Source organism: Ptychodera flava, chromosome 18 (assembly GCF_041260155.1).
Source record: "Ptychodera flava strain L36383 chromosome 18, AS_Pfla_20210202, whole genome shotgun sequence".
NCBI classification, from domain to species: domain Eukaryota; kingdom Metazoa; phylum Hemichordata; class Enteropneusta; family Ptychoderidae; genus Ptychodera; species Ptychodera flava.
Genome location: NC_091945.1, coordinates 1978936 through 1994990, shown reverse-complemented (window position 1 = coordinate 1994990; position 16055 = coordinate 1978936). Strand labels below are relative to the sequence as shown.

At 33.4% G+C, this 16055-nt stretch overlaps 3 protein-coding genes across 3 annotated transcripts; all 3 read right to left on the bottom strand.

Annotated features, from left to right (window-relative positions):
• Positions 1-577: 577 nt before the first annotated feature.
• On the bottom strand, positions 578-4110 carry LOC139117878 (complement C1q tumor necrosis factor-related protein 2-like). The gene is made up of 4 exons (XM_070681111.1): positions 4084-4110; positions 3071-3125; positions 2217-2315; positions 578-1711 (listed from the first exon to the last, which is right to left on the bottom strand). Exons 1-4 carry the CDS (start codon positions 4108-4110, stop codon positions 1149-1151), a joined length of 744 nt encoding a protein of 247 aa, XP_070537212.1. The 3' UTR covers positions 578-1148.
• A 760-nt stretch (positions 4111-4870) lies between these two features.
• Positions 4871-9195, bottom strand: LOC139117989 (short-chain collagen C4-like). The gene is made up of 4 exons (XM_070681252.1): positions 9092-9195; positions 7520-7711; positions 7145-7243; positions 4871-6789 (listed from the first exon to the last, which is right to left on the bottom strand). Exons 2-4 carry the CDS (start codon positions 7644-7646, stop codon positions 6557-6559), a joined length of 459 nt encoding a protein of 152 aa, XP_070537353.1. The 5' UTR covers positions 7647-7711; positions 9092-9195; the 3' UTR covers positions 4871-6556.
• Positions 9196-14609: 5414 nt separating this feature from the next.
• LOC139117876 (complement C1q subcomponent subunit B-like) lies at positions 14610-15815 on the bottom strand. Its single transcript, XM_070681110.1, has 3 exons — positions 15806-15815; positions 15555-15653; positions 14610-15076 (listed from the first exon to the last, which is right to left on the bottom strand). The coding sequence occupies exons 1-3, from the start codon at positions 15813-15815 to the stop codon at positions 14610-14612; spliced, it is 576 nt and encodes a 191-aa protein (XP_070537211.1).
• Positions 15816-16055: the final 240 nt, after the last annotated feature.

Sequence of the window (16055 nt, the reverse complement as noted above, 5' to 3'; positions counted from 1 at the left end):
ATAATTAATTGCAATGTGTGGTCAAAGATCACAATAATTAATTGCAATGTGTGGTCAAAGATCACAATAATTAATTGCAATGTGTGGTCAAAGATCACAATAATTTATTGCAATGTGTGGTCAAAGATCACAATAATTAATTGCAATGTGTGGTCAAAGATCACAATAATTAATTGCAGTGTGTGGTCAAAGATCACAATAATTAATTGCAATGTGTGGTCAAAGATCACAATAATTAATTGCAGTGTGTGGTCAAAGATCACAATAATTAATTGCAATGTGTGGTCAAAGATCACAATAATTAATTGCAGTGTGTGGTCAAAGATCACAATAATTAATTGCAGTGTGTGGTCAAAGATCACAATAATTAATTGCAATGTGTGGTCAAAGATCACAATAATTAATTGCAATGTGTGGTCAAAGATCACAATAATTAATTGCAATGTGTGGTCAAAGATCACAATAATTAATTGCAATGTGTGGTCAAAGATCACAATAATTAATTGCAATGTGTGGTCAAAGATCACAATAATTAATTGCAGTGTGTGGTCAAAGATCACAATAATTAATTGCAATGTGTGGTCAAAGATCACAATAATGTGAGAAAAAATTTTTTATTAAAAGTACTCATGCATGTTTTCAAGACATATGAGAAATATTAATATTCAAAAGTAATCCACAGTGGTGACATGGCATATGTCTCGAGAGTAACTTTATCAACAAAACTGAAGCGTAAATCTACAAAATACATATGAAAATACCAAAAGATTGGATGAACAAATACCTAAATCTAATGCAATATAATCATAACGGTATCTGATATCACGATTGATAAATCAAAGAAAATTAATTGCTGTTTTCAAAAAGCTCTATGCAAGTACAAATTTCTGCCATAAAACAAAATATCTGTAAAAACAACTTAACAATCGAAAAAAGAGAACAAATGCATTTCAAGTAGTATTCCTGGATGAAAGTTGAACAATTTAAATCCAACTTTGAAAATATGAAACACCAGTAACTGCATGATTGCAATTGATGAAAATTGCACCACAAAGGGGTTTGATGTCTGGGAGGTTCATTTCAGCAATTTTTATCTACGTAACAACACCAGTGGAAGACAAAAATGGGGAATGTTAGTTACTTCTTGATCATTCGTCTGAGTAGACAAGAAAGCCATTAAAAGTATTGCAATGAGAATCAGAACAATAGTTAAAACGATTATCTGTACCTGAATACAGCACTAATTTAACTTGATCACCTTGGTTTAAGTGTAGCATACCACTCTGTGAATTCATGATATAGTCAGAAACAGATGTCTGATACATTTCAAATATATCATCATAATTTTTCTTCAGTCTGATACGCAAGGCTTTCCCAGGATAGGATCGGAATGTGAAGGAGAAGTAATAGATGCCAGGAACTTCACAAGTGAAGACACCAGTGTTGATACTGATATTGGCATTAACATTGACTATGACATCACTGTACGTGATAGTTTGCTCTGATCTACTGCTCCCTATCATACGTGACTTCCTCCCCATAGTAAATGCCACTTTGACTTGTTCACACTTTTCACCTTTCTGACCTTTAACCCCAGCTGTTCCAGTTTGGCCTTTGGTGCCATCATTCCCATCACGTCCACTTTCACCCTTTGGACCTTGTGGACCAACCTTTCCTGGAATACCAGCTTGACCTTTGACACCAGAGGCACCTACAAGAGTTTGATATAATTATAGTATTACATAATTAAGGAGTATGTCACTTGATTGCATCAAAAAGCAATGACATATATGCATTTGGTAATTATCAAGAGTATTCATCCTTGTTGTAAGCAATACCAATAACTTGTAAAGCTTAACATGCTGTTATAATAATATAATAATAATGATGATTTATAATTTATGCTTGCTAGTTAACATAGGATTTACATCACATTTATGGCAATAAAAGTGTAATATAAAAAAGTTCAAACTTTAAATATAAAGTAATGTAGTATTATAATAATAGCTAACAGTAAGTATAACATTGTTTACATGTTTTCTTTTTTTGTTTATGCTGTTTGCTTGAACTGAAACAGAAGACTCTACCATGATAGTCAAAATGATTGGTTTTGTAACATATATAAACACATAAGAAATCTAAAATGAGGAAAAAACACCATTAAACTGCAGTCATGATTGAAATTTGCATCTGCAAGGCAACTTAGCCCCATTTACCTTGCTCCCCTTTGTCTCCTTCATCTCCCTTGATTCCCTTCTCACCAGGTTGACCTTTGACACCCTGTGTTCCCACTGGACCAATCACACCAGGTTGACCTACAAAAGAAGATCCAACCAATGAATATAAAGCTGCATATTTAAATTAATTTGGCTTCTAATACTTTATTTATATGTTAAGTATACAATAACATTTGAGCCCGACCGTTTGGATATAATTGGGAGGGGGGATGCTCTGGGCCAATGTTCTTCTCTTTTGATGATGGTATTGCAGAGTTTTGTCAAGTTTTGCCAATGTTCCTCCCCATTGACTACTGGCAGTACTTGAGGGCAGGCTACTAATTTGGCATGTACATTGAATATCTTTTTAATATTTTTAACATTTTGGACATAAAAATCTCCCCTCATTAGGCTTTATAAAAAATCCATTTGACTATGTAGAACACTAAAATGCAAAATATAGTAACTACACACTGGATTTTATTCACCAAATTTAACATCAGTGTGCTTAATGTATATTTCATTGCGTCCCATTATAAATAACATCAGCCTATTTTCCTGGAAAAACACAAACACAGTTCTGTTGTGGGATCCACACTACAGAAGGATCAATGAGAGTTATCTTGATCTTTTATAGAGTTTTAAATTCACATCAAACTTGTAATGATCCTCTACCTCAGCAAATTTCTTCCTGCATGTTTTTGTTTACGTGTAATTCTGTCGTTTTATTTTTAATTCTTGCAGTTTAGTAGTCACTAATGATCAGAGACAGCTTCTTTCAATAATCTTTTTCAAATTGGAATATGACAACAATTTTAAAAGTCTCACATTGATCTGGTAAAGGGTATTGTTACCTTGTCTTCCCACTGGTCCAGAAATGCCAGGTGCACCAGTGGTCCAATAGGACCTCTTGTATCAGGCCAAGATTCTGCACAAATACTAAGACATTCTGAGTGGCCATTTTCATCATTTACTTGTGCAGTGGAGGTGTGGATCATAAACACCAGAAATAAAACAGACATAATATGGTCCATCCTGAAAATAGAACATAAGTGTATCGAACACTAAGTGGCTGATTTATATTTATTTATCTTGATCGTTGAAATTTACTGAAACATATGAAATCTTAATGGGTTGATGTCGTTTGTTTCTGCATTTGTGCAGCTACAGTAATGGGAACATGTGTACCCCTGTTAAACAATATTGCAATGTATACTGCAAGTCCCAACGCAAATCAATAATTAAGACTATACTTAGTCTCTGCCAGCACTAGGTTTTGATGAAGATACTGAACTGAATATTGATTGTAGGTTTATTTGTGGTTTGCTTTAATTTGTGTTTGCTGGGAAAATATTGCCAGCTCTGAAAAATTATCTGTAAGTTCTATTGAAATCCTGCTTCAAAATGGCCTTCGACAGTTCTTGTAACTGACTAGAAGATGTCACGAATACTCAAAGTTTACCTGAAAAGATGTCTTCAAATCTTCTGTTTTAGACTCGACTTCTATCCCCTCTGGTTACAGTGCCTGGGTTGCCTTACTGTTAGAGCTCCTCTGTTGTTTGATGTCAAGATGGGTGTGTTTATATACTTAGGATGGTGTAAACTCATTGACTGTGGAATGTGGTGATTTAAATACAGGATTTTAAATCCACCATTTTATTGGGGGAAGATCTATTTTTTCAAAATTTGTAAAGATAGCCATGTCTTTCAGATCTCAGAATTTGACCAGTAATCCATAAACTGTCACGTTGCACTGCATTTTTAGGTCAATTTCCACTTGACTATTGTATATTTCATCCTCTTTATTCAGTTTTCTTCAGATGAAAAATTTTGACCATCCCTGGCAACCATAGAGAATTCCACTGACGGTAAATGTGTTCCACTTTGTAACCATATAGAGTAAAATGCAGATCCCTACAGTGACACAGGGTTGTTCTATTGTTATATCTACTCTTGGTGTTTTTCAAGAGTTTCCTTAGGTTTATCCTTAGGATGTGTTAAGTAAACAACACTGGCGGGTGCATATAAATTTAAGTTAAGATTTACATTTTTTCAGGTCCTCATTTCATACAAGAGATTTTTGAAGTATCCCCTTTGACATTGTAAAACAATTCAAGTCTTCTTTCCATTGCCAACACCCTAAATCAACGTAATTCATCAACACTCAGGCTACTTCCTTAGAAGTTTAGCTAAACAAAACTTGAAATATTTGTAAATATGTGTAAGCTGTTATTATTTATAATTAAAGGAATTCAGTGTATGAAGTTTTGTTAAGACAGTGTTGATGTGAAAGGGGAGTGATGTGTCTTTCCATTGAGGGACAATTTTCATGAAATCATGCCGTCCCATTGTTTATACTCTCTTTGGTACATTATAAAACCTAATTATTATTTTACACTATCATGTGATGTCAAGGGTATATGAAACATGAAACTTGGCAGTTTTCAGGAAATAATGCTGTTCTTGAACAAAAAAACTTTATTCTCCCTCGAATGCAAGCTTCCTGGTGTTCTAGCGCCCTCACTGTTGGACATATTAAACATTTGTTTTTACTGGGGGGTTTTTGTGATGTTATCATAACATACGAGAAATATTTTATTTAAGAGTAATCCACGGTGGTGACATGATATATGTGTCCAGAGTAACTTTTAAATCTACAAAATACCTGAAAATATATGAAATACAAAAGAATTGATGAATAAATACCTAGATCTAATGCAATACAATCATGATGGTATCTGATATGACGATTTGTAAATCAAAGAAAATTGAATATAAAATGGTTATAAATGATTAACACGATTGGAACTAATGTGGGATAATTGGATTTTCATATTTTTTAAATTTCTCAAGTGTGTTAAGTGCCATATACTTGAATATTGCTTACTCATAAAAACAAGTGTGTAATGTAAATTGACAAGTCGATGAGATTACATTTGTAGATTAAATCACAGTCCCTCTATCCACTGGACTGTGATTAAATCGACATTACTTCACCATCCAATTATCCCAAATTAGTTGCACTCGTGTTAATTTAGAAAATAACACTCAGTTTTTGCAGTCTGGAACTCAATGAACCAAAGTGTAAGCTATTCATATGAAGGTTTTAAGTAGGTGATATCTGAAAATTGTTACCTGTCTACAACACACAGGTTTTTGAGTTAGCGTGCATTAAAGAGCCCCTTTACACAGAGCCTGCAGGCACTGTTCATGAAAAGAGATTCTGAAATATAGTTGTGTTTAAAATTTAATAGTGTTACAAATTTGATGATGTACTCATGACAGTATTTTGCAGTTGGAAATGAAACCTTGTTAGCAATTGATTTCTATTTACTTATGCTTAACATTTGCCCTTACTTAACAAAATATGGATATTATTTGACCAACTTTTAACATGTTTACACAGTGCAACTCATTGCCATGGGGGTACTGACATATCAGAAATCTTAGATTGCAACACCCAAACTGTAGTTTCTCTGGAGCATATACTGGTAAGTTATTGAAGGAACTTTATGGTCACTATTATTTAATCTGTTGAATCATTAATAATGCACAGGAATTATGAAAAAGATTGAAACATTTCCACATCGAAAATACTGTCAGTTTGTTCCTTAATTTTTTGCAATTAATGACATTTTTAACTCCAATTCACTGGTACATGGCACTATCCAACACTACGGGATGAATAATTGCAAAAAAAACAGAAACTCTTATTAATTAATTGCCGTTTTCAAGAAGCTCTATGCAAGTACAAATTTCTTTCTTAAAACAAAATATCTGTAAAAACAACTCAAAAATCGAAAAAGAGAACTACATTTCAAGAAGGATTCCTTGAGTAAAATTAAGCAATTTCAATCCAACTTTGAAAATATGAAACACTACTGCATAAGTACAATTGATGAAATTTGCCAAACAAAGGGGTTTGATGTCTAGGAGGTTCATTTAAGCAATTCTATATCTGTGTAACAACAACAGTGGAAGACAAAAATGGCGAATGTTAGTTTCTTCTTGATCATTCATCTGAGTCGACAAGAAATCCATTAAAAGTATTGCAATGGGAATCAGAGCAATAATGAAAATGATAAGTACCTGAACCCATCACTAATTTAACTTGATCACCTTGGTTTAAGTGAAGCATACCACTCTGTGAGATCATGATATTGTTTGATACAGATGATTGATGAATACCCAATATATTATCATTATTTTTCTTTAGTCTTATGCGCAAGACTTTCCCAGAATAGGACCGGAATGTGAAAAAGAAGTAATAGATGCCAGGAACTTCACAAGTGAAGACACCACTGTTGATACTGATATTGGCATTAACATTGACTATGACATCAGTGTACGTGATTATAAGTTTGTTCTGAACTGCTCCCTGCCATAACTGACTTCCTCCCCACAGTAAATGCCACTTTGACTTGTTCACACGGTTCACCTTTCTGACCTTTAACCCCAGGTGTTCCAGTTTGACCCTTGGCACCATCAGTCCCATCATGTCCACTTTCACCCTTTGGACCTTGTGGACCAACCTCACCTGGAATGCCAGCTTGACCTTTGACACCAGAGGCACCTACAAGAGTTTGATATATTTATAGTATTACATCATTTAGGAGATGGTTACCTATTTTTTGCATGTGTATATGTCACATGATTGCATCTATGAGGTTCATAAAAATTTGATGATATGCATTCATTTATTAATTATCAAGAATATTTATCCTTGCTGTAAACAATAACAAATGATTTTTTAAATAAAGCTTAACCTGCTGTTTGCTTGGACTGAAACACATAGAAGACTCTAGCTACCATGATTAGATTTGTAACACATAAGAAATCAAAGACGAGGAAAAAACTTTTTAACTGCAGGCATGATGAAACACTATATTGAAATTTTCATCTGCAAGGCATATCAATTATACTGTTACCTTGCTCCCCTTTGTCTCCTTCATCTCCCTTGATTCCCTTCTCACCAGGTTGACCTTTGACACCTTGAGTTCCGACTGGACCAATCACACCAGGTTGACCTACAGAAGTAGATCAACCAATGAATGAGCTTCACATTTAAATTAATTTTGCTTCCTTTACTAACTTATAAATAAAGTATACAATCACATTTGCCATTTTTTCCTGCGTATTTTTGCTTAGCTTATTAGATAGTCTGTTGTTTTATTTTTAAATACCTGCATGGTGGCTTAGTAGTCACTAATGATCAGAGACAGTTTCTTTCAATAATTTTTTCAAATTGGAATATCACAACCATTTAAAAAATCTCAAATTTAGCTGGTAGAGGATATTGTTACCTTGTTGTCCTACTGGTCCAGAAATGCCAGGTGCACCAGGTGGTCCAGGAGCTCTAATAGGACATCTTGTATCAGGCCAAGATTCTGCACAAATACGAAGAACATTCTGAGTGGCCATTTTCATCATTTACTTTGGAAGTTGCGGTGTGGATTATAAACACCAGAAATAAAACAGACATAATATGGTCCATTCTGAAAATTGAACATAAGTGTATAAAACACTAAGTGGCTGATTAACATTTATTTATCTATTGATGCAATTTATTGAAAAATATGCAATATTAATGGTCGATGTTGTTTTTTTCTGCATTTGTGCAGCTACAGTAATGGGAACAAGTGTACCCTGTCAATAGTGCAATTGTACTGCAGGTCCCAGGGCAAATCAAAAATTGCGACTATACTAACTCTCTGCCAGCACTAAGGTTTTGATGAAGATACTGAACTGAATAAGTAACTGTAGATCTTTTTATCTGTGTAGATTTATTTGTTTTTGATTGCAAAATATTGCCAGCACTGAAAAATTATCTGTAAGTCAATTGAATTCAAATCCTGCTTCAAAATGCCCTTAATTTTAAAGCAAGTGTAAGCTCGTGGGACTTGGAATATTTAAACCTCCCTTTTCTATAGGCGACAATAAAACGCCCTTTTTTATTTTATATTTGGAACAATCGATGAAATCAAAAACTAATTGTCAACTTTTTTGACAACCTTTGGAGGAACATCTAATACTGATGCTAAGTATAAAAGACTAGATAAATCAAGACTCTTCGTAATTAAAACTTTACCATGTGGAGTAGAGTTTCTCATTTTCAAGGAATTCAGAGTGCTCTCTAATTTTTCGAGCTTTGGCTGCCAATTAAACTCATCGCATTTCTGTTTATTGTACCCAACGTATACCCCAAGTACTTTTACAGGTTCAGTTGTCCACTTTAACTTCCCACATACTTTCTTAGAATTTTTCAAACTCCCCAGCAAAACAGCCTCAGTTTTGTCTTTATTGATTTTAAAACCAGATACTTTGTGAAATTGATTCATGATATCCAAAACTCTATTAATAGATTTCTCATTTCTGACAAAAACGGTAGTGTCATCTACTAATTGAGTAATACGAGCTTGTTTTTCTTCTACTTCACTCGGTAATTGAACACCATCGATCTCTTTACATTGTCTAATTCTATACATGCTAATATTTCTACACATAGATGCATTGAACAACTGGGCACTCAGTGGACATCATTGTTGCACTCCCCTTTTTAAATTTACAAATTCTGTCATCCAACCATTATTATTTACACTACTATGAATGTCACTGTACATTACATTCAACCACTTGATAACTTTTTTGCCAAAATTGAAAACATTTACCGTAACACTTCTTCTATATATTTCCAGTCAACAGAATCAAAGCTTTTTCAAAGTCAATAAAAAGGACTGCACCTGGTATTTTGTATCTGTATATAAGTGTAATCAAACATATCTTGTATCAATCTCAAAACTTCTCCAGCTTGTCTACCTTTAATGTAGCCAACTTGATCACAGCTGATCACTGTTGGTATTTTTAACAAAGTTTACCTGAAAAGATGTCTTCAAATCTTCTGTTTTAGACTTGACTTCTATCGCCTCTGATTTCTGTGCCTGCAAGTGCCTTACTGTTAGAGCTCCTCTGTTGCTTGGTGTCAAGGGGGGTGTGTTTGTTTACTTGGGATGGTGTCAAACTAATTGACTGTTGAATGCGGTGATTTGAATACAATGTTTGAAATCAACCATTTTAATATTAGGGGATGGTCTAATTTTTCAAATTTGTAAAGATAGCCATGTCTTAAGATCTCAGAATTTGACCAGTAATCCATAAACTGTGGATTGCACTGCATTTTCAGGTCAATTTCCTCTCGACCATTCTACATTTCATCCTGTTTATTCATTTTCTTCAAATGAAAAATTCTGACCATCCCTGGCAACCATGGACAATTCCACTTAAAGTAAATGTGTTCCACTTTATAACCATATAGAGTAAAATGCAGATCCCTACAGTGACACAAGGTGTTTTTTTTTTATATCTACTCTTGGTGTTTTTTAAAAGTTTCCATAGGTTTATTCTTAGGATGTGTCAGTAAACAACAGTGGAGGGCGTCAATGAACTTAGGTTAAGATTTACATATTTTCAGATCCTCATCTCTGGCTACTTATTTGAAGTTGAAGAAAACCTGGAAATATTTTTAAATCATGAGTAAACTCTCATACTTTATAATTGGTTATACGGACAGTGTATGAATTTTTTGGAAGACATGTACATTGATGTTGAAGGGGAGTTTCTCTATTGAAGGACATTTGTTGCCATTTGCCATTTGCTGTTCAATGCATATCACTCTTATACTTTTGCATTTAAAAAAACTATGGTATGTAAATTAAAAGCATGTATCCCTTGTGAAATAACTATCAAGCAGTTCCATGAAGCAGTTCACATTTTTTATGAGAAAGTCTAGCTGCAGCAGCTACTTTAGCTGTTGTCTTACATCACATAAAGGTTCAAAATTTATTGAACATTTTTGATGAATTTTGAGCAAAGTCAAACTGTGCGCAATATAGAGACTTGAAGGGTTGAGTACTTTTGACAACTTTAAATTTTCATTTCAAAACTAGGATGTTTTCCTATTGAGACATTTTATACAACTGAAAAAGAATTGATTGTTCAATTGTAATTTCATTGTTTTTGCTGATTTCTGAACATACAAAGTTGAATTGTGATGAAAATATACTCAAACATCAAAATGAAAAAATGAAATTACCATGAAAATGAGTGCTTTCACAGTCATTTTAGTAACAATGGAACATGTAAGCAGATCATTGTAGTAATTTTGTATCTGTGACTGTGTTGAAAATTAAAAAATGTGTATTAAAATACTGAAAAATGCATCAAAATTAGAGCTAATAAAGCTGTAATTGAAGTATAATGAAATTCATTGAACCATTCAATTGTTTAATTTGTTCATCAAGCAGACCATATCTCAGACAGGTATTGACTTCCCAAAATGTAGCACTTCAAAGGAGGACATTCAAAATCCAAGAATTCTATCATTATCATATGTGAACTCATTTTAAATAAAAGAAAATAACATAATTTTCCGCATGCTATCTTTGTTAAAAAGTAATTTTAAAATTTGAAACCAGACAGATAAACCATAGCTGACAATTATATGTAAAGTAAAGTAAACTAAGCCTTTATTGAAATCGTATCCCAATTAGGATCTTGACCATAAAGTACAATAAAGATTTTGCAAAAACAACAATGAAAGAATAATATATATATATATATATATATATTATATATATATCTATATATAGATAATATATATATATATATATATATATATATATTACTTTGTTTTTTCATTTTTTCTGTCTGAGTTTAAACATGTATATATGTATTTTCCCAATTCACATAATGATGCTTTATCTCAATCAATCAATCAATAAATCTTTATTAACCCATGACTGGGCAATTGACATTGCAGCAGTGACAAACACAGTACATCAATCAAAAAACATGACAAACTAAAGAAGGTTAAAATACCAAACAGCACATCCAATTATCTGTCCTTGAAAAGATGCTTATAAGGTCTTGTGTGCCTCTGAATAAGTTTTTACAAATGTTTAGCTTACTGAAAAAATCATGTCTAATGTCTGTGTAGCCTTTGCAATGAAAAAGAAAATGTATCTCATCTTCTACTTGTTTTTTTTGGCAAATTGGACATTCTCTGTCTATAACATCAAGGTTTCTATATATATCTACCTGTTTCTATGTGTAATATGTGTGCACTAATGCGTAACTTGCAAGTCCCAACGCAAATCAATAATTAAGACTATACTAGTCTGTGCCAGCACTAGGTTTTGATGAAGATACTGAACTGAATATTGATTGTAGGTTTATTTGTGGTTTGCTTTAATTTGTGTTTGCTGGGAAAATATTGCCAGCTCTGAAAAATTATCTGTAAGTTCTATTGAAATCCTGCTTCAAAATGGCCTTCGACAGTTCTTGTAACTGACTAGAAGATGTCACGAATACTCAAAGTTTACCTGAAAAGATGTCTTCAAATCTTCTGTTTTAGACTAGACTTCTATCCCCTCTGGTTTCAGTGCCTGGGCTGCCTTACCGTCAGAGCTCCTCTGTTGTTTGATGTCAAGATGGGTGTGTTTATATACTTAGGATGGTGTAAACTCATTGACTGTGGAATGTGGTGATTTGAATGCAATGTTTGAAATCAACCATTTTATTGGGGGATGGTCTAATTTTTCAAAATTTGTAAAGATATAGTCATGTCATTCAGATCTCAGAACACTGATTAGTAACTCTTAAACTGTCATGTTGCACTGCATTTTGTAGTCAATTTCCCCTCGATCATATTAGTTTTCATTCTTTTTAATCAGTTTTCTTCAGACGAAAAAATTCTGCCCATCCCTGGCAACCATGGAGAATTCCATAAAGTAAATGTGTTCCACTTTGTAACCATATAGAGTAAAATGCAGATCCCTACAGTGACACAGGATTGTTCTATGTTTATATCTACTCTTGGTGTTTTTCAAGAGTTTCCGTAGGTTTATCCTTAGGATGTGTTAAGTAAACAAGTGGCGGATGCATATAAATTTAAGTAAAGATTTACATTTTTCAGGTCCTCATTTCATACAAGAGATTTTTGAAGTATCCCCTTTGACATTGTAAAACAATTCAAGTCTTCTTCCCATTGCCAACACCCTAAATCAATCTAATTCATCAATACTCAGGCTACTTCATTTGAAGTTTGGTGAAGACAGTGTTGATGTCGAAGGGGAGTGATGTGTCTATCGTCCCATTGTTTATACTCTTTGCTACATTATAAAACCTAATTATTTTACACTTTCATTTGATGTCAAGGGTATTTGAAACATTGAACTTGGCAGTTTTCAGGAAATAATGCTGTTCTTGAACAAAAAGAAACATTATTCTCCCTCGAGTGCAAACTTCCTGGTGATCTAGCGCCCTCACTGTTGGATATGTCAAACATTTGTTTTTACTGAGGAGTGTTATAATAAGTTTCTGTGATGCATGATTGTTTGGTTCAAATGGTCTTAGAGGAATAAATGTTTTAAACAACAATTGTCTCAAGTTTCATTTCTCGTTGGCCTGGTCCAGAAAATAACTGACCATCAATGTTTTGATTTTCAAAGGCACATAAATGTTAGCCCACTTTGTGCTTTCAGCATTAAAATATGATTTCCCAAGTTGAGGATATGTTAAAATACAATTCATCTCCTGTTTGACTGCATTTGTTGTAGGTAGCCGTTTGTGGATAAGAAATTCGATCAGAAAAAATTGGTTTCCCAATTTAATGTTTTGAGATACATTGCATTGAAATAAATTGTCACATTCTTTGATTTTATCACAGACAGTTTATGCAGCTATTTTTGCTTTGTGATCTATTTCAGCCCCCTTAGATGTTAGGAGCTTATTAAAACTGTAGAATTGGCATTTTCTTTCAGCAAAAACTTTCTCAATGCTCCTGTACAAATGACTTTCAGATGTATAAAGAAAAAAAATTAGGTTGTTTACGACTCAATGTATCAAAAGTACCACAACAATTTTAGGCTCAGCATTTTTCTACAGGTTCTCCTAAATTGAATATAAATTCATGTTCCAAATTCAAGTCTAAGGTGTGTTTGGATTCACTTGCATGATATTTTAACAATACATATATGCATCTCTGGTTGTCCTTACAGCATGTAATCCACAAATATCATCATGAGATGGTGATTTTCAACACACCCAGTCACACAATTGCAAAATGAGAGTTTACATTTTCCAATTTCTATTTCTTGTGTGTTGTTGTGGACATTTCATATATTCTACTTTAACCTGTAATTAATTGCAATGTGTGGTCAAAGATCACAATAATTAATTGCAATGTGTGGTCAAAGATCACAATAATTAATTGCAATGTGTGGTCAAAGATCACAATAATTAATTGCAATGTGTGGTCAAAGATCACAATAATTAATTGCAATGTGTGGTCAAAGATCACAATAATTAATTGCAATGTGTGGTCAAAGATCACAATAATTAATTGCAATGTGTGGTCAAAGATCACAATAATTAATTGCAATGTGTGGTCAAAGATCACAATAATTAATTGCAATGTGTGGTCAAAGATCACAATAATTAATTGCAATGTGTGGTCAAAGATCACAATAATTAATTGCAATGTTTGGTCGAAAGATCACAATAATTAATTGCAATGTGTGGTCAAAGATCACAATAATTAATTGCAATGTGTGGTCAAAGATCACAATAATTAATTGCAATGTGTAGTCAAAGATCACAATAATTAATTGCAATGTGTGGTCAAAGATTACAATAATTAATTGCAATGTGTGGTCAAAGATCACAATAATTAATTGCAATGTGTGGTCAAAGATCACAATAATGTGAGAAAGAAATTTTTATTAAAAGTACTCATGCATGTTTTCAAGACATATGAGAAATATTAATATTCAAAAGTAATCCACAGTGGTGACATGGCATATGTCTCGAGAGTAACTTTATCAACAAAACTGAAACGTAAATCTACAAAATACATATGAAAATACCGAAAGATTGGATGAACAAATACCTAAATCTAATGCAATATAATCATAACGGTATCTGATATCACGATTGATAAATCAAAGAAAATTAATTGCTGTTCAAAAAGCTCTATGCAAGTACAAATTTCTTCCATAAAACAAAATATCTGTAAAAACAACTTAAAATCGAAAAAAGAGAACAAATACATTTCAAGTAGTATTCCTGGATGAAAATAAACAATTTCAATCCAACTTTGAAAATATGAAACACTACTGCATAATTACAATTGATGAAATTTGCCAAACAAAGGGGTTTGATGTCTAGGAGGTTCATTTCAGCAATTTTTTATCTACGTAACAACACCAGTGGAAGACAAAAATGGGGAATGTTAGTTACTTCTTGATCATTCGTCTGAGTAGACAAGAAAGCCATTAAAAGTATTGCAATGAGAATCAGAACAATAGTTAAAACGATTATCTGAACCTGAATCCATCACTAATTTAACTTGATCACCTTGGTTAAGTGTAGCATACCACTCTGTGAATTCATGATATAGTCAGGAACAGATGTCTGATAAATATAAAAGATATTATCATTATTTTTCTCCAGTCCTATACGCAAGGCTTTCCCAGTATAGGATAGGAATGTGAAGGAGAAGTAATAGATGCCAGGAACTTCACAAGTGAAGACACCGGTGTTGATACTGATATTGGCATTAACATTGACTATGACATCAGTGTAGGTGATAGTTTGTTCTGTACTGCTCCCTGGCATATATGACTTCCTCCCCACAGTAAATGCCACTTTGACTTGTTCACACTTTTCACCTTTCTGACCTTTAACCCCAGCTGTTCCAGTTTGGCCTTTGGTGCCATCATTCCCATCACGTCCACTTTCACCCTTTGGACCTTGTGGACCAACCTTTCCTGGAATACCAGCTTGACCTTTGACACCAGAGGCACCTACAAGAGTTTGATATAATTATAGTATTACATAATTAAGGAGTATGTCACTTGATTGCATCAAAAAGCAATGACATATATGCATTTGGTAATTATCAAGAGTATTCATCCTTGTTGTAAGCAATACCAATAACTTGTAAAGCTTAACATGCTGTTATCGATTTATTGCTTGCTAGTTAACATAGGATTTACATCACATTTATGGCAATAAAAGTGTAATATAAAAAAGTTCAAACTTTAAATATAAAGTAATGTAGTATTATAATAATAGCTAACAGTAAGTATAACATTGTTTACATGTTTTCTTTTTTTGTTTATGCTGTTTGCTTGAACTGAAACAGAAGACTCTACCATGATAGTCAAAATGATTGGTTTTGTAACATATATAAACACATAAGAAATCTAAAATGAGGAAAAACACCATTAAACTGCAGTCATGATTGAAAGTTGCAAGGCAACTTAGCACTGATATATTTACCGTGCTCCCCTTTGTCTCCTTCATCTCCCTTGATTCCCTTCTCACCAGGTTGACCTTTGACACCCTGTGTTCCCACTGGACCAATCACACCAGGTTGACCTACAAAAGAAGATCCAACCAATGAATATAAAGCTGCATATTTAAATTAATTTGGCTTCTAATACTTTATTTATATGTTAAGTATACAATAACATTTGAGCCCGACCGTTTGGATATAATTGGGAGGGGGGATGCTCTGGGCCAATATTTACTTTCCCACATCTTGTGAGAATGTGGGATGTTCTTCTCTTTTGATGATGGTATTGCAGAGTTTTGTCAAGTTTTGCCAATGTTCCTCCCCATTGACTACTGGCAGTACTTGAGGGCAGGCTACTAATTTGGCATGTACATTGAATATCTTTTTAATATTTTTAACATTTTGGACATAAAAATCTCCCCTCATTAGGCTTTATAAAAAATCCATTTGACTATGTAGAACACTAAAATGCAAAATATAGTAAC